Source organism: Tachypleus tridentatus, chromosome 10, assembly GCF_004210375.1.
Source record: "Tachypleus tridentatus isolate NWPU-2018 chromosome 10, ASM421037v1, whole genome shotgun sequence".
Classification (NCBI taxonomy): Eukaryota; Metazoa; Arthropoda; class Merostomata; order Xiphosura; family Limulidae; genus Tachypleus; species Tachypleus tridentatus.
Window position 1 is genome coordinate 163,990,336 of NC_134834.1, and position 25,963 is coordinate 164,016,298.

The window sequence follows — 25,963 nt, forward strand, 5'->3', positions numbered from 1 at the left end:
TTATTTTTCTGGATGGGATTATCGTGCTAAAATATTCTCGAAATATTTCAGTTATTTTCAAATCAGATATTCTTATAAAATAAAATCACTAATGCTCTAAGATATAAATATATTTATTTACTGCAATAAATAAAACCTGATAAGTTTTAGGTAAATTATAATTTTAATATATATATTGATTTATTGTCATAAATAAAAGCTGATAAGTCTTAGGGAAATCATAATCTTAATATATATATTTGTTTTTTGTTGTTGTTTTTCTGTTATAGTTAATATTGAGGTTCATTAATCAATCGAAAATCATCATTTTAATTTAAAATGGAGGAAAAGAACGAAGACGCAGAAGTTGTAAAATTTAAGAAACGGAACAGAAATATAAGGAGACGTAGATTTTCTGGTAGTGATGATAATCGGGAAGAAGAAGATTCCAGTGAAATTAGGTAACTAATAAAATAAAATATTTTCGTGGGGAACTTTTGCGCGTAATTAGTGCAAATAGACTACAGCATACTTGTGAATGTTGTTAAACTTAGCTTGTAAGCTGTGCCAGCATTGCACGTAATTTATGCCCAATATTTCTTATATTTGCATCGATTATTTGGTTGTGTTTCCACTAATGTCAGCATAACCAAATTATTGATGTAAATATAAGAAATGATAGCCCATAAAAGTTAAAACCACCAGAGAAAAGGCATCCTGACCCAAAAACATTTGTTTATGATTCACAAATTTTTCGTGTAAGACTGAGGAAAGTATTGTTGACCTGGTTATTGTAGAAAATGTTTCAATTCTTGTGCCCTACAGTTTCGTGCGTTCTTTGCCATTACATAGGTAAACATCAAGTTTTTAATTGTTCAGTCACTTGAGTAGGTTTGTGCTTGTGGTGAAATTATAGCTTGTTAAAATTGGAAGTACTGTTTTATAATTTACAAGATACTTTATTTAGGGACCAACATTTATACTAAGTTATAGCATAATTAGGTTCATTATGATATAAATACTTAGGTGACAATAGACTTGGTGATATGGAAATTCACTTACTAATTTATATTCTGTTATTTTAAGATTTAGTGCATATATGTTTATGTAGTTAACAGAAGTTGACAGCTAAATTTAGTTATTAAGAAGTTGTCAAGATATTGAAAATCCCGTCAAATTAAAGAAATTCTAAGAGTCTTAAGTTGGATATTTTTTCTGAACCTGTATGAAGTTTGTCTCCTTTCACCTGTGATATACTAACATGGACTTAATGAATTAGTCTTAATGGAACCTGAATATAGACTTATTATACCTTTTCAATATCATCAATAATTTCTTTACTGTTTTTTGAAAAAAATGATTGTAAGTGATTTTTCTCAACAAGTTTTGTAAGTTTTTTTCCAAAAATCAGAATTTAAAGTTTCTGAACACTATTAAAGCGTATTCATTTAGGAAATGCTTTAAACAGTAATATTAATGGATGTCTGTTTTGCAGTTTTACATTGTGAAAGAAAAAACCTTTCCATTTAAATTTTGTAATTTTAGTTACATTTCAGAGATTAACATTTGCTTCTGCTAATCACAGATTTGAGTAACTCGGTTAATTCTTGTAATTGGCTATCTATGAGTACTGACTATATCAATTAGTGTTGTGTAAAATAACCAACTAATCAAAATTTTGATTAAATCGATTAAAGCCCTAAAAATAATCAACTAACTGAAATCATTATTTTCAGATATTATTGTACCTGTAACCGAGATAGTCATTTGATGTCTTGTTATTATTTTTGATTAACTAAAAGATAATTCAGTTTAACCTCTTAGTATCATGACTAATGATTTGAACAAGATACCAGTTTTGGTTTGAAGAACACTTTGTGTTTATTAATATGTTTCATATAAAAAGACTAGGATGTTTTGAGTTCCACTATCATCAAAATGTATAGTACACACTATGAATTTGACTAACAAGACAGATTTGTGAAAAATTTGCACAGTATTTTGGCTCTATTTTTGCTTTAAGTGCATAGAAACATTGGATGATTATATATGCAGATGTACATGCAAATTATATGTGTGTATATATTTTTATAACACAGGGTGTTTGGAAAGTCACTGTGCAGTTTTATAGTCAGCATTCATTCAGTCTGTTTCAAGCCAGCAACTGATAACGGTGTTTAGAAACAAAATAAGAAGGATCCAAGCCTGTATTGATGCCATCGGAGGTCACTTTCAACATTGTTTCTAATTGTCACTCATATTTACCTCCTGTATTTTATATTAAAACATATCTATTAATAAATATATAAGTATACAGTGACTTTCCGAACACCCTGTATTTTTTTAAAACCTACTTTGATTTTGTTTGTGTATTAAAGACAAGAGAAGACTATTGATGTACACACACAGTAAAATGTTGGAAAACTATTATAATGAATGGAATACATTTAAAGTTTATTTAAATGTACGAACTTTTTGCCAACTGTTATATGTGTGTTTACTTTTAGATCAGTACTAGAAGATACAAAAATTATACAGAGTCTGAGAAAACGCCCTCATGGTGTAAGGTAGGTACCACAAAATAGAATGAGTAGTGATAAAACTTTGCAATCTTGGAAATACGTTGCACAGTGTTACTGATTAGTTCAGTACCTTTTACTGTAAAGTTCCATATGGTTATGACATACTGCTAGTGTTTATTTAATCTAAACACTGTAGAAGACTAAAACATTATGTGTATCTTTCTTCTAAAAGTATGTTATATATAATACAGTAAAACCTGTCTAAGCCGGAAACTGCATAGGGCGGAAACCTATACAAGCCAGAAATGTCAAAAGTTTGCAGCATTATCCTAAGATTTCTCTTATAAAAGGCCCTCTCTATGGCGGAATCTGCGTAACGCGGATGGAAAACAATCTTTCACCTACCTCATCTATCAACAAGTAGGATTTTGATTAAATATTAATTTATTTAATTAATAATTTCTTTAAATATTAATAAACTTTTGTTTAATTAATAATTTGTTTAAATATTAATAAATTCTTGGACATTTTGTTACAGTAAATATATTGATTTATTACATTCAGTTCTTTTTCCTGCTGTCATTATTTTTGTAGTTAAATTAGATTCATGACTTGTAGAAATATATTTGCCTTTCAAGTGCAAAATTTTACTCTTTAAATAATTCTTACAAAAAAGATAAATTCTTATCTTCCCTAATTTTAAGAGATTGTGAGGAAATATAAATTGCTACTTTATCACAAGTATTACGTTATATTAACACTATCAAATTGTATGCAAAAATGAAAGGGCAAAATTAACTTCATGAAAAGGCGGTAGAAATGGTGTTCTCTTTTAACTGCACAGGAAAGCTCATTAAAAAAACAGTTGAAATTGGACACTTTCTTCAAATAAATATGATTAATATTTTGTGTACTTATGTATATTTTGAATGCCTATTTTTGTTCTTATTCTAATAAATACAGCATAAACAGTATATTAACTTTATTCACAAACATCTTACTTCCCTTGAGTTGAACAAGTATAATGTTCTGCTCAAAAACTATATATGTTTAAGGAAATGCATGTTCACTATGTCTAAGCTGGAAATTTTACTTGGTCCTATGCAGTTGTGTCTTAGAAAGGTTTTACTGTATCATACTGCTACAGACTATTAATGGGCGTGACATGGCCATGTGGTTTGGGCACTTGACTCATAATCTCAGGATCACATATGTGAATCTTCAGCACACCAAACATGCTATGTGGATGTTAAAATACGCTGGTTATCTCCACTGTTTGCTGGTAAAAGAGTAATCCAAGAGTTAGCAGTGGTTGGTGATAACTACCTGCATTCCTTCTAGTCTTACACAGCTAAATTATGGATGGCTAGTGCAGATAGCTCTCGTGTAACTTTGCACAAAATTCAAAACAAACTTTTAGCAATGATTGAGGGAATTAATTTCTAGTTAAGCTTTGATAAAACATATTTCAGTTCTTCCCAATATGGCTAGTTAATTAGTGTCAGAGTATAATATGCAATTGGACAGAATCTGTCATAACAACATAGTGTTTTACACTTTTTAGTCAGAAATGGTTAAAAGTAAATCTTTAAGTACATTTGTCAGAACAGTGTATCTCAAAATGGCTGGTATGGGTATTAACACTTTTATTGATAAGGAAAGAACAACGTTTCAACCTTCCTAGGTCATCTTCAGTTTAAAAAAGAAGGTCGAAACGTCGTTCTCTCCTTATCAATAAAAGTGTTAATACCCATACCAGCTGTTCTGAGATACATTTTTATTTCAAGTGGGTTTCTTGTCATCAAGAATTTGTCAGAACAATTCAATTTCTTCTAAGATTGTGAAGAAAAAGATGCATGAGTATGTCAGGGTCAAAGATTTACAAAATGTCTAATCAGTTCTTTCCAACAATTATAACTGGTCCATCCAAAAACATGTATGTGTGCGTGCATGTGTGTGTGTATATAAAATTTTATCAGTTGCAGTTTGGAATATTGAAAGAAAGACTCAAATGCAAATATGTGTGTGTGTGTATAAATGTGTAACATTAAACACACTTTTCAATTGAAAACAACAGTTTATAGTTATATCACTCTTGGAATGTGTATAATTTTTATGTTAATTTAGATAAGCATACAAAATAATGTGTTTTGAGGTTACCATTTTAGTATTTGTCACACTTTGATTGGATCAATCTTACCATTTACATTTTAGGAAAGAACCACTTGCTCATAACAGACATCATAGGAATTTATCACAGTTTTGAAGAATGGGGCAAGAATCTCCAGAAAGCTAGGGGCTCTATTTGAGAAATTAAAATAAAGAAAACACTTTCACAAAATGAAAATTTGTGTGTGGTTTTTCTGGAAAAAAGTATAGAAATGCATGTTTGATAAGGTAAAACAAGAAAATGTTTAAAATATTAATCAGCCCATGGGACTAAATATCTGGTTAGAGTCAACTAAATATATAGCAGATACCCCTCGAGGTGGATTCGTGTTTGTGGTGAGGGGGTATAGCAAGGTAGGTTATGTATTTTCAGTTTACCTCCTTGAGGATCTGAACATTCACCCACTTGTTTGTGTGTGGTGACCCATGAAGGGGAGGAGAAGATTCTGGTGGTTGAGGGTTTAACTCCAACATACCACTTTGGCCTTGAATTTCTGTAGACAGGAAGCCCTGAAGTAGACCCTCAGAGAAAGTCAGCTGGTCCTCTGGGGCTAGAGTCAACTGAGTGCCACTATTAGATGTTCTCAACAGGTGTTGTGGACATTTTATGATTTTTACCAGTTGTTTGGCACAGATAGCCTTGTTGCTTTGTGCTAATAAACACTGAATAACCAATATAGCAAGTGACTTTCAGGTTATCACGATTGCTGACTAGTTATTGTTCAGGCTCAAAAGTTTAGTATTTGCATATATATAAGCTTATTTACTCTGCATAATTTTTCTTGTGAAACATTTAAGTATAGCTTAGTCACAGTTAAAACCATAAGCAAAGATCATTTACTGTGTAAAAGAACAACTAAGCCAACTGATATTATATTATAGGTGAAGCCAAATATGGCATTTTGAATTAAAACTGCTTTAATTCCTTGTAGAAGTTAGTTGTTTTTAATACTACAGTTGTCCAAATATATATGTATGTGTATGGATCCAACCAATGATAACACGCTCTCCACAACCCACCAGGACACTATAAAAGGCCAACAACATCTTGCACACTCACTGACCTGAAGGTGAAAGGCGAAAACTTTTGAAATGTTGTCCTCTACACTTGTGTCTTCACAACAGGCAGTTGCTGTCCATTCTACAAAGTTTCATTACACATATATGCTTGGACAGCTGTGGTATTAAAGTATTTTCAAACAAGATTTTTGACTCATTGGCATATGCATTATTTCTTTTATTAGTGTGCTTGGGATAACTGGTGGAAAGAAGGTTTGTGCAGAAAAATCTGTTGAGGTATGTAGCAGTTCTTTAGTTAGTTACATGTTTATATTAGAAAGATCTTATGGAAACAAGTTTTTATAATAATGAATTTGTTCACACGTTTGAATATCTTGTACTCATGGTTTATTTTGTATTGTGGTTCTACGCTTTTCCTGTGTATCAGTAATCAAAATTTTTGCCTCTGACAACAAATACACTTACTTGAGTATCATGAAATCTCAACAACAGTTAATAAATGTAACTAACATACTTCTGTTTTCTAAGATTTAAGTGCATTTGAAAAATAGTAAAATGTGTATCAGTTAATTCAGTGTACTTAACATGTCTGTAACATTTCAAACCTACTGTTGTTTTTTTTTAATCGTTCTTTTCGATGCAGTATGTATTATTAAGTCAATACCCAAGAAGATTAAAACCTAGGATGATAAGTGCATTAAATCATCAGTTGTAGATTCTTACCTTCAATAATGTTTTTAGCTATTTATAACGTATATCATTCATTTTAGTTTTGAGAGAGAATTAAAGGAGCCCTGCATGATAAACTACAATGCAAAGCAGGTCCTATGATAAAAATAATACACATATAGATGTTATTTTTTTCCATTTACAGAATAGTGATAATTTGTTGCACACTGTAACTGCACAATTAATGAAACATACTAATCAATTAAATGCCAGCATCATTAATTAGTTTAATTGTAATTTTGAGTAATAATTTATTTTATGCCACTAATTCATGTAATTGATGCTCATAGATAGTTGATTATATTGATTGGTCGAATAATTTGTGTAACTGAGCTAACCTCGAGTGAAATAGTGACATTGTATTATAATGTCATCTGCTGTCATGGTGGTGCACAGCTTTTTCATCATCTTTTACTGATTATCAATGTCATAACCTCCTACTGCTTTATCTTCGGTAACAAAATCAGTTATTCCTAACCTGAAACTCATTAAAAGTACTTATGTAAATATTGTTTACATAGTTCCACTAGCTTTTTAGTATTTAGTGCATAATATATTACTGGTTTTCAACTGTAATGATTAAAATCACCTTTGAATTTTACCTTTCTGTAACCAGTACAGAATATACTTTTGTTTGGGTATATTTACATAATAGTTTTTTAAATTTACATGCAATTTTTGGATGTCTCATTTTTTAAACAAAAATTCAGATCTTTTTTAAGTATTTTTTAGTAAAGATTTGTATGTAAAAGTATTGAGTCTCTTTCACTACTAGTCTGAGTGTGAAGTGATTTTCAGTTCTTCATTAAAAACCATCCTTTGTCCCAGAAATCTCAAATTACTTGCATAATCTCTAAAACCTCCTAAACAAATTTCAAATGTTTGTTTTTGCTAAAGCTTTATATTTTGTCTGTTATTTTCTCTACCCTAACTATATAGGGGTCTGTCAATTTGACTAACCTTAAAAAATTAGGAAATATATTTAAATTGTTTTGTTGTTTTTTTTGTTCTAGAATGACTACAAGTTATGACACAAAAATACAATTGTTTAGTCTAAATAGCTTAAATCTCGTAACAGTATACAATTATATATAATTATTATTTTTATTATATTGACCTTTCAGCCATGCTTGGTTGACATGAAGTTATAATGACGAGGCACACATGCACTTATGTTACCATATCCAATAATATAGTAACAAAGTGACCTGTCTTGGCTGTGTTTTAGTGGACTAGTATTTTGTAAAATACAGTCATATTTAAATTATTATGCATTATATGTATATGTACATCATAACTTTTTAGAAACAAGTTCTTAAACTTATTTTTCTTAAATAAAGAAGTAATCAATTATCTCTTCTAATTACAACCTTTGTACTCAATTGCTGCTTCTCATAATTTACTAAACCTTATGACATTTCACATGTGGAGGATGTGAAATGAAATAATCTTTTTAGGTTCTATATATAAATTTAAATAGCAAAAAATTGTAAATTATCATATCAGTACCTTAGAATTTTATAATAATTGTTTATGTTTAGTAATTAAACTGTATTTGTCTAAAAAAATATTAAATTTTAAACAGACTAAAGACACAACCTATCTCATTGAAATTTTGTTTGAAAAGAATAAAATGGAGTCCTGACACATGAAAATGTCTGAGAAAACCACAAGGAGGACATTCTGAGCTTTCACTTGATTATTCACATGTTATATACACTTGTGTATGTATTGAATCAAACACACTACATGAGCAATATCTCCACAAACAGAAAAGATAGGAGATTATTATTTTATATTATAGCTTGTTAATAATGGTAATTCGAGTTCCTGATTTGAAGGAAACTATAGATTTTGTATTTTGACATTACAAACATCCATTGTGAATCACTGCTGCATTCATTATATCATGTGACACACAAAAATTGATGTTTAAGTGTATTTATTTTAATATTTACTTTTAAATTAAGAAATTGAATAATGTATAATACTTAAATTTGAATAATAATCTACAATTTGATACCAAAAATTAATATAAGTTCATAAAATAGTAGTTCAATAAAATTTTGAATGCAAGTCAACAAACACAATGACATGACCTTTGGCCCCTAGGAACATTTTAGCTCTCTTCCTTGGTTTTCCTCTTGTTCTTGTTTTTTGTGATTCTAGCAACTAGATGACACAAAAGATGAAGCTTCATTACCTTTGGTAACTGAAGAATGTGTTTGTACTTCTTAATCTACCTATTTAATTTCTGGTTCAGTAAAGTTTAAGACCAAGTTCAAAGCTTGAAAGTAAGGACCTCCAAGACAACTTGGCCATCTGTGCAGACAGTTCAAGGAGATTAAATAAAAAGACATTGCCTGCTATACCTTTTGATGGTTGTGATATTGTGCTCATTGACAAATTTATTGTGTGTGTGTGTGTGTGGGGAAGGGGGGTTACTGAGCAAACCCATTTAGCATCGCTAAGTCTGAGGAACATTCCTTCTTTCATGAAGGTAGTTTCAGTGGTGATATGGTTAGAGGTAGCCACATCAAGCCATATGATGAAGCAAAAGAGTAAGCTACAGTTGTGGCAACTGGAGATGTTTACCCTGAAACAAAACAACCTCTAGAACCTTTAATGACCCCCAGAGTTTTAAAGGTATTGTGACAGATTGACATTGTAGCTTGACACAATATAGTCATGATTCCCAGTGATTTAGCACAAGCATCATTCTACAAAATGCCAATAAGCTAGTCAGGAGTGAAAAATTATGGGTGGCTTAGTATTAGAGTTGTTTCACTATTTTCAGTAGTTTTAACATTTTTAGAGTATTACAAATTAAAAAAACAAATTACTGTGATAAATTTTATGAAAATTAGCAGTTTAATGTAACTATAGAAAATCTGTAAAATGGTCAGTAAATAAAGTTTTCTTTTTTGCAAAACATTGACAAACAAAATATTAATTATCAAAAATTTTCAGAAATTAAAAAATGGTTGCACAACTTAATTTGCCAATTTACTTTTTTTTTTCAGGATGACCCTTTTAAATTGAAATCTGGAGGGATAGTAAACATGAAGAATATAAAAACAAATAGGTAGGAAAAAAATTAGTTGTGCACTCTGGTTATTAGGCATTTACTCCATAGTTGTGCTACAGACATTGTAAAAAAGAAGAAACTTTAATTTTATAATTTACATAAAATTTTGATAAGGAATCTTTTGTTTTCTTTTATTGTTAATAAAACAATGTATACATTGGATAAGAGCTATGTCTGAAACCTAAATGAATAGCAAACAAATCTGTACTCTCATAAATGGGCATATTATTGTGTACATAACAGGAATGTTTTTTTTTTTCCATTTTCATATTAATATCAATTTGGAAGGATTAAAGATCATTAGATGAGGTACTTTTTAAAGATAAAAGTAGATTATGAAGTTTAATTGTTGCTAGCCAAGAAAACTTGCAATTTTGTGTGAATATGTGTTAAAAACTCTCATGGCAAAAAGTTCTTAAAGGGTATGACTTTCTTTTTCCAAGTTCCAGAGAAGCATGAAGATAAGTCTTTGTGTCAAGTAGTGAATTGTTATTTTGATTACTGAAGCTATAAGTTCTGTTTTTGAAAAGAAAGTACACATATTTACATATTTTATGTATACAATTTCTAGATTTTTTTTAATTAGGATATGACTGTTGTGTTAACACTTTACACATTTTTATGGCTGTGTGATGTTTTATTAGCTTATGATAAACATTTTTCAGCTTATATTGTTCATATTAGAATTTGCTGCCATGCGATATGTTCTTACTCTAACTATGTAACTATCACTTTAAACTGTTAGGTTTCTACTGTGTCATTGTACATTTGTAAATTTACAGAGTGGAAGACAAAGACCTGGATGTAGTGAATCTGGGACACACTTTTTCAGTGGAGACAAATCGAAGAGACGAAGATGCAGATATGTGAGTTGGTGATGTAGGCATCTCTTATCAAAACCCACTTTTAGTAAATTGTATAATGACTGCCATCTGTCTACACTAAAACAAGAATACATACTGCAAGTAATACATTACTCATAATTTTACATAAGCAATCGTAACAACGTATGAAAAAAAAAGAAGATATATCTTATTATCCAGAGATTTTTAACTTGTTTCATAGCATTTTTAATTGATTAATTAAAACAGAAATTCATTTGAAGAAAGTTTAACTCAACTACTTTTCAATGATTTATGACCAAGAAAAATAATTTGATATGATAAAAAATCTCTGTTGAGAATGAACAAATCTGAATCCAAGTTGAGGTTATTTTAGACATATAATACTTGTACTTATTTTTCAGCTTCAACTGTAATTTCTGATTTTCCATTTCAGGGAGGTAATAATTGATAAGCAATCTTACATTTGAAATGCACAAACTAAGCATTAACTTCTCCTATCTTTGCCCTTGTAATATACACGTATTCCTTATATTAACTTAAGAAAAATTCTATAGAAGTAAGGAGAATGTATGTATTTTGATAAATTCTTCTGTTGTAGAGTTTCTCCAGATAGTAATAAATGATAATTTTCATTATGATTAAATCTGTAGTAATTTTATAACGGTTTAGAAATCCAACTAGACATCATAAAAGGTGTTTAACTTTATATTGGGAACATTGCAGAACAGTTTAACATAGTCAGACTGCTTTCTCTTCATATAATAAGTAACATTATTGGTTTGTAATTAATTGTTATGATGAGTATAATTTATTCCATTTTATTCATCATAGGAGTTTATGTTGTCTTAAGTTTACATTTTTAGATTAAGTAACACTTTGAGTTGTTTCTTAAGACTCATACCATGTAATATGTAAAATTATATATTTTTGCCTGATAAAGACTCTGTTAAGAGGACCAAAAGCATGAAGATAAAAGTATTTTAGTGTAAAGAAAAGTCTGCGTAAAATTCTACATAAGTACCTTCAAGTTAGAAAATATGTTGGAGTTATTCGAATGAAACAAGTTGTTTTCTATTACAGGATGAAGTACATTGACGAAGAATTAGCAAAACGTAAAGGTGTGGAGAAGAAAGATGTTAACAGAGAGAGAAGAAAGTATGTCATTGTTATAATAGGTAGAATACGAGTAAAGGAAAAGCTACATTTTTTAACATGATAAAGTATTTTATCATTGCTTACATAAGAACATTTTTAAACTAAAACTATTTGAAACAGCAATATTGTGTTGTGAATAACTTATTATTATTTATTATTATAAAAACTTTAAAAGTGACTTCAAAGGTTTAATATGTTTTTTTATTTTCCAGAGAAGATACTCAGCTCTCAGATGATGTGCTTTTCCAGGTTCCTGAGCATCTGAGACAATCCTCATCCAAGCAGTCAGAAGAGATGTTGTCTAATCAGATGTTATCTGGTATCCCTGAAGTTGACTTGGGTATAGAGTAGGTATCACTTTGTAATTTTTGTACAGTGTTTATGGTGTAATTTTATAATAATGTGTGAATAAGAATGTTTCAAACTTTTCCCCATGGATAGAAGGTTATCTTTGTAGGAGTAACACGTGAGGATGTATCAGTTCCTTATCAGTATTTTTAGTTCATAATAAAACTCTGGATAACATGGGGCTAACTGTAATTGCTGAGATAGGGCTATCAATTTTAGCAAGATTCTGTCAGTTACTTTAGTCTCAGTTTATTCTTAATGTATGGTTATTAATGTTGAAAAGATTTTACAATCTGGAATAATTAGCAAAATTTACACTCATCAATTATAGGAAAGGGGTTAAAATTTTGGTAAAATAAACTCCTATATGTAACCCAGGTATGGCTGTGAAAATGTACCATTATAGTGAGTTGAAAACCTGTTTATTTTTTTTAAATCAAACAGTGGTAGTGTCATCATACCCTATGTGTATAAAAACAATTATACTTTTTACCACATTCATAGCTTCTGTACAGGTTGACTAAATATATTTTTCTTTATCATAATATGAAGTGGCATTTTATATAAGTGAATTCTCAGTTTTATTTCTGATACAGTGCATTACCTCCATTCACATATAACACTTTTTGATAAGTGCTGCCCTCTACATGCAACTTTTTCACACGCCTATAAGTCTTAAACACCCTCATACCACGATGTAGTTCAACTGTGTCTTGAATGTGAATGATCATGCAACAACCTCATCAATAGAAGTGTGACACACACTCCTCATGCATGTGATCCTCTATTTGATTGTATCAATTTAACACTTCTCTCAGGCAGTGATTGAGTGCAGGTGTTTTCAGTTATGCTCATTTATTTATTTTTTTGTTGTGATTTACTTGATTTATGCATTTGCTACTTTTTTTTTTTTTTTTGGTTCCTCATCCTCGGGCTTTGTTAATGGACTTTCTCAGATAGTACTGGACTGGCTAGTTCCAGTTACATCAGGTTCAGGTTGGTTGATCTCCTCATCATTTTTTTTTTCCAGTTTGAACTTTCATACTTAAAATGTTGGTGACTCACAAGCCATTCTTCCTACTTTTGTTTCTCCTCCATCCATTTCCCACCTTTATTGTTCAGAACATGCTCTTCTTTGTTTCATTCCCTGGCATTGCTCATCTGTATATTATTTTTTTACCTTGTACCCTTACCCTTATGATATGGAATTGTCAACTGCTTCAATTTGTATATTCCCCCTGTCTCTTTCATTCAAAGGATGATGATGATTGGGGTGAAGATTCTCCCTCTGAGTTACTCCCCTGCCTGAGGCAGCTGTTGCATTGAGGAGTTCCAGTTTGCTTAGATTGGCACATTTCTTTGTACTATCATTTGAATGGGTGGTTGCGGATTGTGGAAGTTAAAAAGTTGTTCCTACACAGCTCCTAGGAATCTTGACTGTAAACAATGAACTTATCAGTTTTATTTAGAAGTTTTTTGCCCATTTCAAAGCATAGGCTTATGCTTGATAATTTATTATCATTTGCTGAGAATACATTTCTCAGGAGTGTTTTTTTTTTCTCTGATTTTATTAGTACCATATCTGCCTCATTCACACCCTTTTATGATACTCAGAATGTAATTAGAAAACCTACTTCTGAAACTCTGCTTTGAAATTACCTACATGTAAAGTTTAAATATGATTGAATTAAATAATTTTTAATCTGTTCTATTCAATGTGTAAGAAATAATTTGTGGTTTTGTAGAAAAATTATGTACAACTCCTGTAAAGAAGCAAAATGGAATTCTCAGGAGTTTCAGAAGATTTGGTAACAAACCACTTATATATGAGAATGTTTTTATATTTTCTTTTAGACTTTTTTTTAATTCTTGAAAATGCTTTCACATTATGTTTTTTGTAAAGCTATGGAAATTGTCTTCTATAACAAAACTTCAGGTAAGTATCATTAGGTTTAGAGAATATGGCAAGTGCAAAATATTCTGATGACTTGATTGTGGCATAAATTCTTAACGTGTTTAGTATTGCTGCTAAGTTTATATCGTATTTAAACAATGTAGGTAAGTAAAAGAAACTATACACATTAGGTAGAAATTGAACTCAACCAAGAATACTGTTGCCTAGCTTGAACTGATGTTATTGATACATTTTATTTTATGAGCAGAAGAGGTGACAGTTATAAACCATGAAGTGAAGAATGAAAGCAAACTGTAACTGACTGGCTATATAAAATCATCTGAAGAACAATGAATGAACTTAAATTCTGAGACAAAAGAAATAATTTTCACAAAGTAAAAAAATAAATAAAATTGTATAATCTTTCTAAATCTGAAAGTAGAAGTTATTTACTAACTTTAGTATTTTCATTGTGAGAGTGAAAGTTATAGCATGTTAGTGCCCTCCTCCAGCCCATAAAGGGGTGATATGTGTAAGATTTAAAAAAGAAAATTTAATTTTTTAAATCATTGTTAATCTTGAAACTCTACTTTCTACACTTTTTATACACATTTGTATAATTTTGTGTTAAACACCACTTTGATTTAATGTGACCACCTTAATTTACTTCAAACAGAATAAATATTGAGACTCCATATAGCTAATAACATTTCTTTATTAACCTTGCCAATTTCTAAACTTTATAGGAAGTACCTATAAATCATCTTTTTTGTTTTGTAATATTTTCCTGATTTATGTACAACTAAATAACACTTTCTATCATTTTGTAGAGAAAGAATAAGGAACATTGAAGCAACAGAAGAATCCAAACTTAAAATGTTGAAAGAACGAATGGCAAAGAAAGAAACAGGCACATCATTTGTGCCAACAAACATGGCTGTTAACTTTGTCCAACATAATAGGTGTAAGTTCAAAGTTTGATGTATTGGTGTTTTATCATTTCAGGCCTACAGAACTGGTCTGAATGATGAAGTTGTGTTTTAATTACAGTTACTACTGTTACCTCTAACCTAACCTATATAAAAACCTATTTCTCGAAATAGGAATTATAAAAGCTAAAATATGTTTATCCAGAGAAAATAGTTCAATTACTGTCTGCCCATTATAATTATAATGCCTGAAGTAAAGACTTAGTGTGGGATCACATAGTTTAGAACCAGGTGCATAAAAATATTGATTCAATTCTTAAAATAAATTATTTTCTGAATTAAGCTATATTTTGTATCTCTGAATGCCTGGTATGGTTATTAATACTTTTACTGATAAGTAGAAAACAACATCCAACTACAATACCCTCCACAATCTCATAACATGAAGATGACCTGTGAAGGTTGAAACATTGTTCTCTGCTTATCAGTAAGTGTTAATACCCATGCTAGCTGTTCTGAAATACATTTTTATTTCACCTGGGTTTCTTGTCATCAAGAATAAGCTATTTTCTGCTATGTCACCAATATTTGTATTAAAAAATGAACCTATTTAATCACTTGAGACTATATTAAGAAATTGACAAATATTTTTCAAGTTTATACATTTCGGTACATGGACTAACAAAAATATAAAGTTATATTATTTTTGTTGATAAGTAATGTGACATAAAAGCCATTGCAGGAACATAATGTTCCCAAAATGCACTAAGTTGTTAAAATTTTTATCAATAATTATTCTGTGAAATATACCACAAATTCATTTTGTGAATGATCTTAATTTTGATTGGTTCAAAAAGGAATTTAAAAACAGTTGTTTTGACTGCACTTTTATGTCACTTTCATCAAGCAAAATTTATTCATTTAATTTAGCTCTGAAATGTGAGGTTAGGGTATACTAGTAGTACTTGCTTTGTCATTTTTAACAGCTTACATGCCAGTACTGTATATAATACAAGAACTTGAAGCTCCTTTAGTTTCATTGTAAAAAGTTGTTTCACACTATGTATGTGTCAGTATTTACATTTACTTTTGGGAGGCTTTTGCCTTATAATTTTGAATGATTTGTTGGAAAGCAGGCTTAATTTGATGTCTCTGAACCTGTTATTAGGTATGAAAGGCTTGATAGAACAAGAGGTGAGTTAAACTATTCAATCAGAGTCAACACAAGAAGAGTATGGGTTGAAGAGGTACAGGCTTGTCAACTCAGTGGAAAAACAGTTGGAAACAGAGAGTAACTAAAACAGGAACAGAACAAGGATACCTATCTACAAAATCTGAGATCTTAGCAACTCTGTGTGATGAAATATGTCACATTTCATGTATGAGACAGGAAGTGTATATTTGATGAAGCACTTTATATAGTAGCAAAGTGATGGAAGTGTCTGTTACTTTCAATAGCTCATGACATACTATGGAAAATCATAGATAGCATTTATTTTGGCCAGGTACATTTACAGAATGTGGTTTCATATTGCTAAAAGGAAGTATCTTTTGTGAATGCCCTAATGATGGATGACTGTTACAAGAAAATGTACTTGATTTCATCAGTAATTTTTTTTATAAGCATATTTTAGTCATCTATGATACACTAGTAGATATTCTGATGCCATTTATTTGAACAGCCAGGAAGCAGAAATGGTTTCAGGAGCTTTGATAGAATTATTTTTTTAGTCTTGGTATTTTCAAGGAACTAATTTCAAGTGGTCTTTAAAGAGGAGCTTCATTATGGTTTGCAAATTCACAAACTTGTCAATTCGAGAACAACCAGGCTAAATGGATCACCAAGACACGTTGTGATGTTAAAGATGAGCACTTTCCATGTATATTACTTGCATATAAATAAGTAGCTCAGAGGACCATGTTTGGAAGAGCCTAACGAGGGCAAGTATTAGCTATTTGTTGGGGTGAAAGATAGATTGAATAAGCTTGTTCACTTATCAAAGGAATGTAAAAGAAAATGGAAAAGACACTATGGTGGTTCAGTTAAAAATCATACTTTGCTGGTTGGATGGAAAATGTTAGCACTTTTACCTGGTAGTTTTAATATGATGTTCAGTGTGGATAGGGCTTTACAAATTAACTAGAGAAGATATTTAACATTCATACATTAAAACCATGGTATGAAAGTTATTAAGATGTTATTAGTGCATTGTCCAAGGAGATGGAAAATACTGTAGATTACATTGTTAACTCAGCTTTGTTTGCAATGTCTACACCAGTCTGGTTGGTTTAGGTAAACTAAAAAAAATGAACTTATCGGAGTGTAAATAAAATAATTTTTCCTGAATACAAACCTGCACTTGATAGTTGTCACTGGAAAAAAGTTAAACTGAACACAGAGTTGAAGAATAGTATTAGCTTTGATGGCAACATGGAGTAGCAAATATCAAGCTGCACTACAGCTGTTTATTAAAATGAAAAGAAAAACTTAGTACTTTTAAACTTATCTATACTATACTCTTTCATTCAGTTCAAAATCTCTGTTGACTTTTCAGTGTTATAAACTAGCAGACCTGCAAAACAGTTGAGGTGAAATTAGTATCTATATTGGAGCAGTACTTCTAGAATAACATAAAATAATTCTAATCAGACATTGAAATTTGTTCACATGTCTTAGGCTTAACATTAGTCGTGCCTATATATGGTGGAGATATAAATTAACACTAACTTGTGTATGATTTTCACTTTAGTTTGAGTTAACATTTATTATACTTAACACTTTTAGTAAATAAACTTAATACTGTATGGCCTTTCCTTATAACATCTTCAAAACTTTCATTGTACAAAATGTCTATTAAAGTATGTTTACATCTATTGAAATGAAATTTGCCCACATTTTCAGGAGAGACAAGAACTAAGTATTATTATAGCTCTCAATTTAAAAACCTAACACTATACGATATTTTAAATTTATTTTTCAACTGATAACTTTGTGCTTCAAATATTTTTTTCTGTGGTATGTTGTTTTTATGCTAATCAGATACTCATGATGCATTATTATATTTTTCTTCCAATCACTGCAGTTAACATAGAAGAAAGTGCAGAGTCCAAAGCTAAATTGTCAAAAGAGAAGTTACGACAGCCAGTTGTAAATATAAATGAAGCAGAAAATTCACATCTGTTCAAAAGTAAGGTGTTTTCTATGAACAGTAGATAAAATATTTTTCTGTAATCATTCACTTGACATAAATGATCACAATTTCAGGTTTCTGTTCTCTTTACTATACTTTTTATACTTACTATACTATACAGGAAAAAGCATAATTTTTCCTGGCAATTTCTAGCATATTTAAAAATATATACAGCTGTTTGTTTGAATAAGAGTTTTTTGATATTTTCCTTTCAAGATACTTTTTATCAATTTTGTTTTTTATGTTAGGGTATCTTGTTCTCGAGTTTAATTTTGAGAATCAAGTAGTTTACTACCATTGGTGACAGAGGCCTTTTAGATCTGTTTTTTACCTGACCTTCTTTTTGAACTTTTAGTATGTAAGAATAGCTGTATTAAAAGATCACCTCTGCCCAGCCGAGCTACCAGAAATTAAAACATGGATTTTTTTTGGGACTGGTGCTCGTAAACTTACTATTAGTTAGTATGTAGCAATTGAACCTGTTTTTTTTTTTTTATATTTTGATTTACAAGGTCACTGAGAATGTTTTTACCAAGCAAATGGCCTGGCAGGTGAATATCCTTATCTAGGTGACATAGCTCCCCTCCTCCTAGGAGGTTTAAGAATAGGTGTTAAAATTTGGTGAACTAGGATCTGACATCAGGTTTAGTCTTTCCCACTCTCTCTTCTCACTCAGACTACCAAGACCAAATGTAGTACATTTGTTCCAGTACTCCATCCAAGTGTCCTAATAAGATTTTATTCTTTTTTGTATGCATCCTTCTACCATAAGGGGTAGCTATAAAAATAATTGGCAATAATTGAGGACCTTAGTCAGTACACTGGGGCCTCTTAACATATTTTATGTTAGTTTTTAAGTCTCTCAACAACTGTCCTTTGGCAGTATGTGTAGTAAGTATACATTTCTTTTTTAGTTAAGAAAAATTCTAAAATGGGAGAAGATGAGAAAGCAACAGACGACTTCCATTTTGAGAAATTCAAGAAGCAGTTCAGGAGATTTTAGAACAAGTCAGATCTTTTACTTTACATCTGTATTTATTACATAGAAATAGTTTTGAATCCCTTTTTAACTTGCATAACTTTATGTGAACATAAACCATAATAAAGAAAAACAACTGTATTTATATGATATCTAATGCAACAATAAAACCATTGATTATTACTGAAAAAAAGTTTTAAATATATGACTGTAAATTTTCTACACTAGTTTGCTTAGTTACAAAATGGAATATCTAAGAAGTTTAAAAATGTTTAAGTTATATATTTCATTAGATACTTTGCATATATATCCATGTCATAGTAATGTATCTGATAAGAAAATTAATCTCCTATAACTTCCAATTTGTAGTACATACTTGCCTCAAATGTTTTTTCTTTAATAAGTTCAAACTGTAACTAAAGGTTGTTTTGGTAGCCTAAATATAATTAAGATAAGAATATCTTGCTACAAAGATCCACAAAAATTACCTAAATGGCTTTAGTAATAAATACATCACAGTTTGCTTGACTAGTATATTAACAAATATATTATACTTTATAATCTTTTAAATTTACATGAAACAAAGACTTACAACATTTAATGAAAACAGCTTATTTGTTAAAGGTATTTAGAATGAAAGTTGTTATACCTATTTTAAAATTTACAATTACAATTCAGTTACTAGATAAGAAAACAATACTTCACATGCCCTGACCCCAAGACAAAAGTATCCTTTAAATATTAAATATTACAATCAATTATCATAAAGGCCACATTGCTTTTGTGTATGAAGTTACACTTTTAATACCATAAGACAGCATTATTAACTTTAGTAGCACCTGAGTATTTATATTTAAAATATATATTTATATTAAAGTTTTAACTACCTAAGCTTAAACAAAATAAGAGAGATTGTAAAATCTGTGGAATTTTTTTTACTCTGGGTCCTTGAATTTGTTTTTCTTTCCAAGTATTTTCATCAGTTCACGTGGCATGTAGTAAGGTTTTTCTGCAGATCCATCATTTCTTTCACAGTCATCCACTAAATAAATAGTTTCATCAGTCACTGTATGTTTCAATAAAGCATGTCTTATTTTATTAAAACACCATTTGAATTTAAAAAGCAGGCAAATATGTATAAAATTAATATTTTGATGTATAAACAAATACATTGTAAACTATATCTACCACACAGAAATATCTTTAAATATCATAAATGTATTCTGTATATACTGTAACTTGTTAATAGACTCCTTTTAACTCCTTAAAGAAATTAGGGTACATGTACAAAAGACTTACAAACACACACACACACACTAATCATAGGGGTTTTAAGTTAAAACTACTGAAAGTATCATTTGAAAAACAGAAAATATACTAATGTCATGTGATCCCTTTCAAGATGGAAGCCAATATTTGGACATCTACATTTTCACAATAGCAAAATGGATTATAGGTATTTAATAATTAGTACAATTACTATAAATCTAATAATTTGCTTATTTTATCAATGTAAAATCTGGAGATAGTTATTAGTAAGAATAGTATAACTCAGTATATATTTGCATACTGGCTACATGTCAAAAGGGCAATTCTAAAGGAACAGGTTTTTATTTTAGTAAGAGGTGTTATGCTGTAACTCTCAGAATGGGTTACAGAATTTGGAAAGTATAAAGTTACTTACAGAAACAGAGAAATAAAGTATCCACTGCCATACTATAGACACTGAAGAAACAAGAGGCTATTAGATAAGATCCAACTGCTACAGTCTGGAACAAAAAATACATTACTGCTTTACAGCAACTACCTGACTTTGAAAAAATCATACATAAAGGTAACCTAATCAATATTAAATAAAAATATACATATATACACTGTTGGCATCTTATACAATTTCAGTGTAAGTTGTATTTCATTTAGTAATGTTTTGTAGCACAGTTGTACTTGATCCTACTTTCTAATACCTTTTTTTGGCAAAACTAATTTAATGAATCAAATGGCTGTTACTTACAGTAATTTAACTAATAAAACTATATTTTTAAAGCTTGTGTTTTTATGTGTGCTATGTGAAAGCCACAACTATATTTGTAATATATTTTTTCTCCACCATAATGAAGTTAATCCCAACTAGTATGGGGCTAGCTGGTAATTTTGTTAGCTAAGAATATTTACACCAAGGTGAGCATGTTTGGGGCGACAGGGGTTTGAACTTGTAAAATAATACAGCACATAAAACTTCAATATCATGGATTTCTTTTACGTATAAGAAGAATTTTTTGATGGGCTGAAGTGTTCTTTTTAACTTAATCATGGTTTAGATGTGCAACATTAAATAAATTATATGCACTACTAATTAAAAGAAAAACATACTGAACTTTCAAACACAGCAGTTACCATTTCTGTCATTTAACAATGTCTTTTTCTGAGCAACAAACCTTTTTGAGAACCCTCAATATTTAACAATAGCCTTTCTATAACTGTCCTTTTTTGCTTTACATATTTCAACCAAAATGACAAGTAAACCATAAATCTTTGTAAAGGTGATATTTACCATTAACTGTTGGATGTATATACTATATTTTTACTTAAATTGTGATTATATTAAACTAATAAGTGTCTGACAAAAATTTAGATACACATTTTTATTCTGTTAGATTTTAATAATAATCTGTGTTACAAAGTTCTGTTTTCACAATTAAATTTAATATCTTTAATTAAATTTATAAATTACTTACTATTACTGGCAACAAGTAGTAGTTCAAAGAGGGCACATAATCTTTCAGAAAATGGATCCTTCCAGAGAAGAAATAGAAGGCAGCAATAGCTAGTAATAATTTCAAAAGTAATTTTTTTATTATGTATCACTTCAAACAGGAAAATGTAGCCTACAAAATAACTGTTTTTAAGAATCACTTATGCACACAGTAATTCTCAAAGCTTGTTTTAACAAGGTTTGTATGTTAAGAAATACCAGATTATAATTAACCCTTGACATTTTATACCAAGACATATGTTTAGCTCAAACTATATTTGCATAGAACATTGCACAGCTTTTAAATATTTTGTAAAAAGTTTAAAATCAAAAGTAAGATGTTTTAATGTACTTATCTATTTATTTATAGAAGTATGTCATACATTTGATGAAAATTAGATGGTAATCTGAAAAACAAGTATGAGATATAACTTTATAAGAACTATTTTAAAAACCTTATAAATGGATACTTGAAAAATGATAAAGGTACATGAATAAATCAGTAATTCACTATCTTACTGATAGGCTTACAAAAGTTAATTTCATATACATGAATTGTTTTTTAATTTATTAAATTTGCCTTTAAGTGCAGTCAATTAGAAACCAAGAAATTATAGCATTGGCTTATAATTCCCACACTATTATCCCTGCAATATAGATGATTCATAGTAAATTTCTTTTCACTTAAATAACTCAAACTATAGTATATTGTGAGTCTTTAAAAGAATGTACTGCTGACTGGAGATATTTGAACATATTTAAAAGATATGGAAATGACTTGTTTTTCCTACCAATAGCATTCCCTCAGGTTTTCAGTTGTATGTGCTCATAAAGAGACTGCATAAATTTAGTGATAATGCTATTCGGTACTTGTGTGTATTCATTAAATACTAAGGAGTAAAATTTGTGATGTTTGGCATGAAACAAAATTATGTTCACACACTTGGAAGATCTAAAACAAGTTTTCACTCTGACTTTTTTATCATTATAAACATTGTTTAAGTACCACTTTAAAATTTGTAAAGTCTATGAAGTCAAAACAAAGAAACTAGTTTAACATGAAGTTTTGAAACATGCTAGATGCAATGTAAGAACTGAAAACACAAAAGACAAATTGATTTTGTATATACACTTCCTGTTGTGTGGTCTTTGAGATGATGTATTTTTAGTAGACAGTGGACAAAACTTGAGTTACTGTTTAAGCCTTTGGTAGCTGCTTAGAGCTGGTGTTTCTTCCATATCTACATTCTCAATGACAATAACAATTCCTGTTAAAAAACATTGTTGCAATTATTTTAGAAATATTGCATTTTCATTTGAAGTGAAAATGAACTTATGAAAAAATATCAACATCTGTTACTGCATTTTTACTCTTTAAAAACAAGAATAAAAACACATACTTGTTGTACCAACAGTCACCAGTTTTCCAAGAAACAGTAAAAAATCCACCACCTTATCCAGAACAACAACCCTGTGATACAAGAAAAACAGATCAACATTATTACAAAACTTTTTTGTATATTCTTTGTTTACATGTAGATTCATTCAATAGATCTAATATTAATGATAAAAATCATGTTCAACTCCATATGTCTCTTTACTCATTTCACTTAATCTGATTGCTAGTTCTCAATGTTTCCCCAGCTCTCTACATTCAAAATTTTGTAAGATTACTTAGATATCTATGCATAAAACTGTTTATAAGAACAACTTTTCTGATTTATGCTTCCTGGAAGTTACCTGATGATGTATTTGGTTTTGCATCCAGAGGTTTGTTGAAGAGTAAATATCGTGTTTAATAAGTGAGGAATTTTTCAAATAAGTCTCAAAGACTGTGTACAGTTACTCAATTATATAGAGTACACCAATATACAAAATAGTTAACCAACCACTACTAACTTTCCAAACATATACAGTCATGTGAAAAAGTTAGGACACCCTATGAAAGCCTGTGTATTTTTTGGATATGTAGATATTTAATCTCAATTTTAACAATACTGAGAGATTACAGGAATATAACTAAACAATTAAAACTGAAGAAAAGACTTTTCAAGATCTTCTGTAAATGTAATTCTACAAAAATGCATATTCTAACTGAGGAAAATGTTAGGACACCCCCACATTTATTCCCAATTAAAATGGCTCAACTCACACACAGGTGTATCACACCAGGTGCACATGATTAGAAGATCGTTACTCAGCATTTTGAATGAGGCTTGCCCTATTTAGACCTCAGACATTTAGTCTGGTGTGCTCCTAACTGTTGAAGTGAGAGTAAGCACCATGGTGAGAACAAAAGAGCTGCCTGAGGCCTTCCGAAAGAAAATTATAGCAGCTTATGAGTCCCATAAGGGATTTAAAAAGATCCCGAAAGATTTTGAAATCAGCCATTCCACTGTCCGGAAAATAGTCAACAAGTGGAGGGCTTTCAAACAACTGTCAACATGTTCAGGTCTGGTCGTCCAAGCAAGTTCACCCCGAGAGCAGACCGCAAGATGCTAAAAGAGGTCTCCAAACACCCTAACATGTCATCACAGGACCTACAGCAGGCTGTGGCTGCTGTAGATGTGCAAGTGCATGCCTCTACAACCAGAAAGAAACTGCACAAGTTTAACTTGCATGGGAGGTGTACAAGGAGGAAATCTTTGCTCTCTAAGAGAAAACATCAAGGCCAGAGTGAATGTTGACAAAGACCAGGACTTCTGGAATAATGTTCTTTGGACAGATGAGTCCAAATTTGAATTATCTGGACACCAGAACAGAGGATATATTTGGCATAAATCAAATAAGAGCATTCCAGGAAAAGAACCTTATACCAACTGTGAAGCATGGAGGTGGAAGTGTCATAGTTTGGGGCTGCTTTGCTACAGCAGGACCTGGACAGCTCACAATCATAGAATCCACTCATGAATTCTACTGTGTATCAGAGGGTGATTGAGAATCATGTGAGACCATCTGTATGAAAATTAAAGCTGAAGTGGAACTGGACCCTGCAACACGACAATGACCCAAAACATACCAGGAAATCCACCAAGGACTGCCTAAAAACTAAGAAATGGAGAGTCCTGGAATGGCCGAGTCAAAGCCCAGATCTTAATCCCATTGAGATGCTGTGGGGTGACTTGAAATGGGCTGTGCATGCAAGAAACACCTCAAACATCTCACAGCTGAAAGAATTCTGCATTGAGGAGTGGGGCAAACTTTCTTCTGATTGATATCAGAGACCGGTAGATGGCTACAAGAAACGTCTCACTGCAGTTATTTCAGCCAAAGGGGGTAACACTAGCTATTAGGGGGTAGGGTGTCCTAACTTTTTCCTCAGTTAGAATATGCATTTTTGTAGAATTACATTTACAGAATGTCTTGAAAAGTCTTTTCTTCAGTTTTAATTGTTTAGTTATATTCCTATAATATCTCAGTATTGTTGAAATTCAGATTAAATATCTATATATCCAAAAATGTTACAAAAATGCACAGGCTTTCATAGGGTGTTCTAACTTTTTCACATGACTGTATACACTACAAATATACGATATGATTAATCAAGAGTTGGGAATACACATTTCTTACTGTCTCCAAAACTATAAATGTTCACATTATACTATGTTAGTTTTTTGTTGTTAACAACTTAAGAACATTTTGGAAAAATATTATACAAATTCCAATATTATCAAAATTCTACATCAAATTACTTTCACACTTTAATATAAGTACTCTGTGATCAGAAAGTTAGTCATATCTCACTAATGGTTACGACATAAACAAAATGTTAAAGGTGTTGTGTGGACCAAATGCTAGAGTTGTCATTTGACACATAATTGTGTATTACAGAATATTAGCTAGTGAATCAGCACTATTTTGTGTACATTAAATGATAAAGTGATTTCAATTTATTATCTTTGCTATCAATATAAATGTTTAACAATATTTAATAAATTAAAATATCCGATATTTGTCTGGCAACTAATTATGCCTTATAGGATAATTTACTTTACTGTTCACAGTGCTCATTTCTAATCATATATCACTGATACTTTTGACTTGGAAATTTCAATAAATTCTACTATAATAATGCAGTTACTTACCTAGCAATGTTACGCATTAGGAGAAAAAATGCATCTTTGGCACTGGTGCAAAAATTCTTACCATAAATACCGATCTACAATTATAAAAAAAAAAAATATGCCCAATAAGAGAATTTAGAATATATTTGAAAATAATACAAAGAGCTATTTCTCTTTACATATCACAGAATATTTTTCAAAATAGCATACATACTTTGTATATAAATTATATATATATATATATATATATAAACTTGAAAATGTATCAAAAGTAGAAAAGCAAGATTTAAAATTATAGG

General features: G+C 30.3%; 2 protein-coding genes across 5 annotated transcripts in view; one reads left to right on the forward strand and one right to left on the reverse strand.

Annotated features, from left to right (window-relative positions):
* Positions 1-243: 243 nt before the first annotated feature.
* Positions 244-19,041, forward strand: LOC143230829 (splicing factor C9orf78). Of its 2 annotated transcripts, XM_076465044.1 has the most exons (10): positions 244-440; positions 2,487-2,546; positions 5,915-5,966; positions 9,443-9,504; positions 10,290-10,373; positions 11,433-11,507; positions 11,720-11,854; positions 14,580-14,713; positions 17,762-17,866; positions 18,784-19,041. In XM_076465044.1, exons 1-10 carry the CDS (start codon positions 319-321, stop codon positions 18,870-18,872), a joined length of 918 nt encoding a protein of 305 aa, XP_076321159.1. In that variant the 5' UTR covers positions 244-318; the 3' UTR covers positions 18,873-19,041. The 2 variants fall into 2 exon arrangements, with proteins under 2 accessions (XP_076321159.1, XP_076321160.1); XM_076465045.1 differs by lacking the exons at positions 244-440; positions 2,487-2,546 and adding an exon at positions 2,771-2,921.
* Positions 18,867-25,963, reverse strand: part of LOC143230828 (choline transporter-like protein 2) — a 69,940-nt gene continuing 62,843 nt past the window's right edge. For all 3 annotated transcript variants that reach the window (XM_076465042.1, XM_076465041.1, XM_076465043.1), the window contains exons 18-22: positions 25,686-25,759; positions 23,001-23,071; positions 21,584-21,672; positions 20,533-20,617; positions 18,867-19,890 (exon numbers count right to left, since the gene is read on the reverse strand). In XM_076465042.1, coding sequence (XP_076321157.1) covers positions 19,784-19,890; positions 20,533-20,617; positions 21,584-21,672; positions 23,001-23,071; positions 25,686-25,759 — 426 coding nt within the window. In that variant the 3' untranslated portion in view covers positions 18,867-19,783. The remainder of the gene's footprint in view (positions 19,891-20,532; positions 20,618-21,583; positions 21,673-23,000; positions 23,072-25,685; positions 25,760-25,963) is intronic.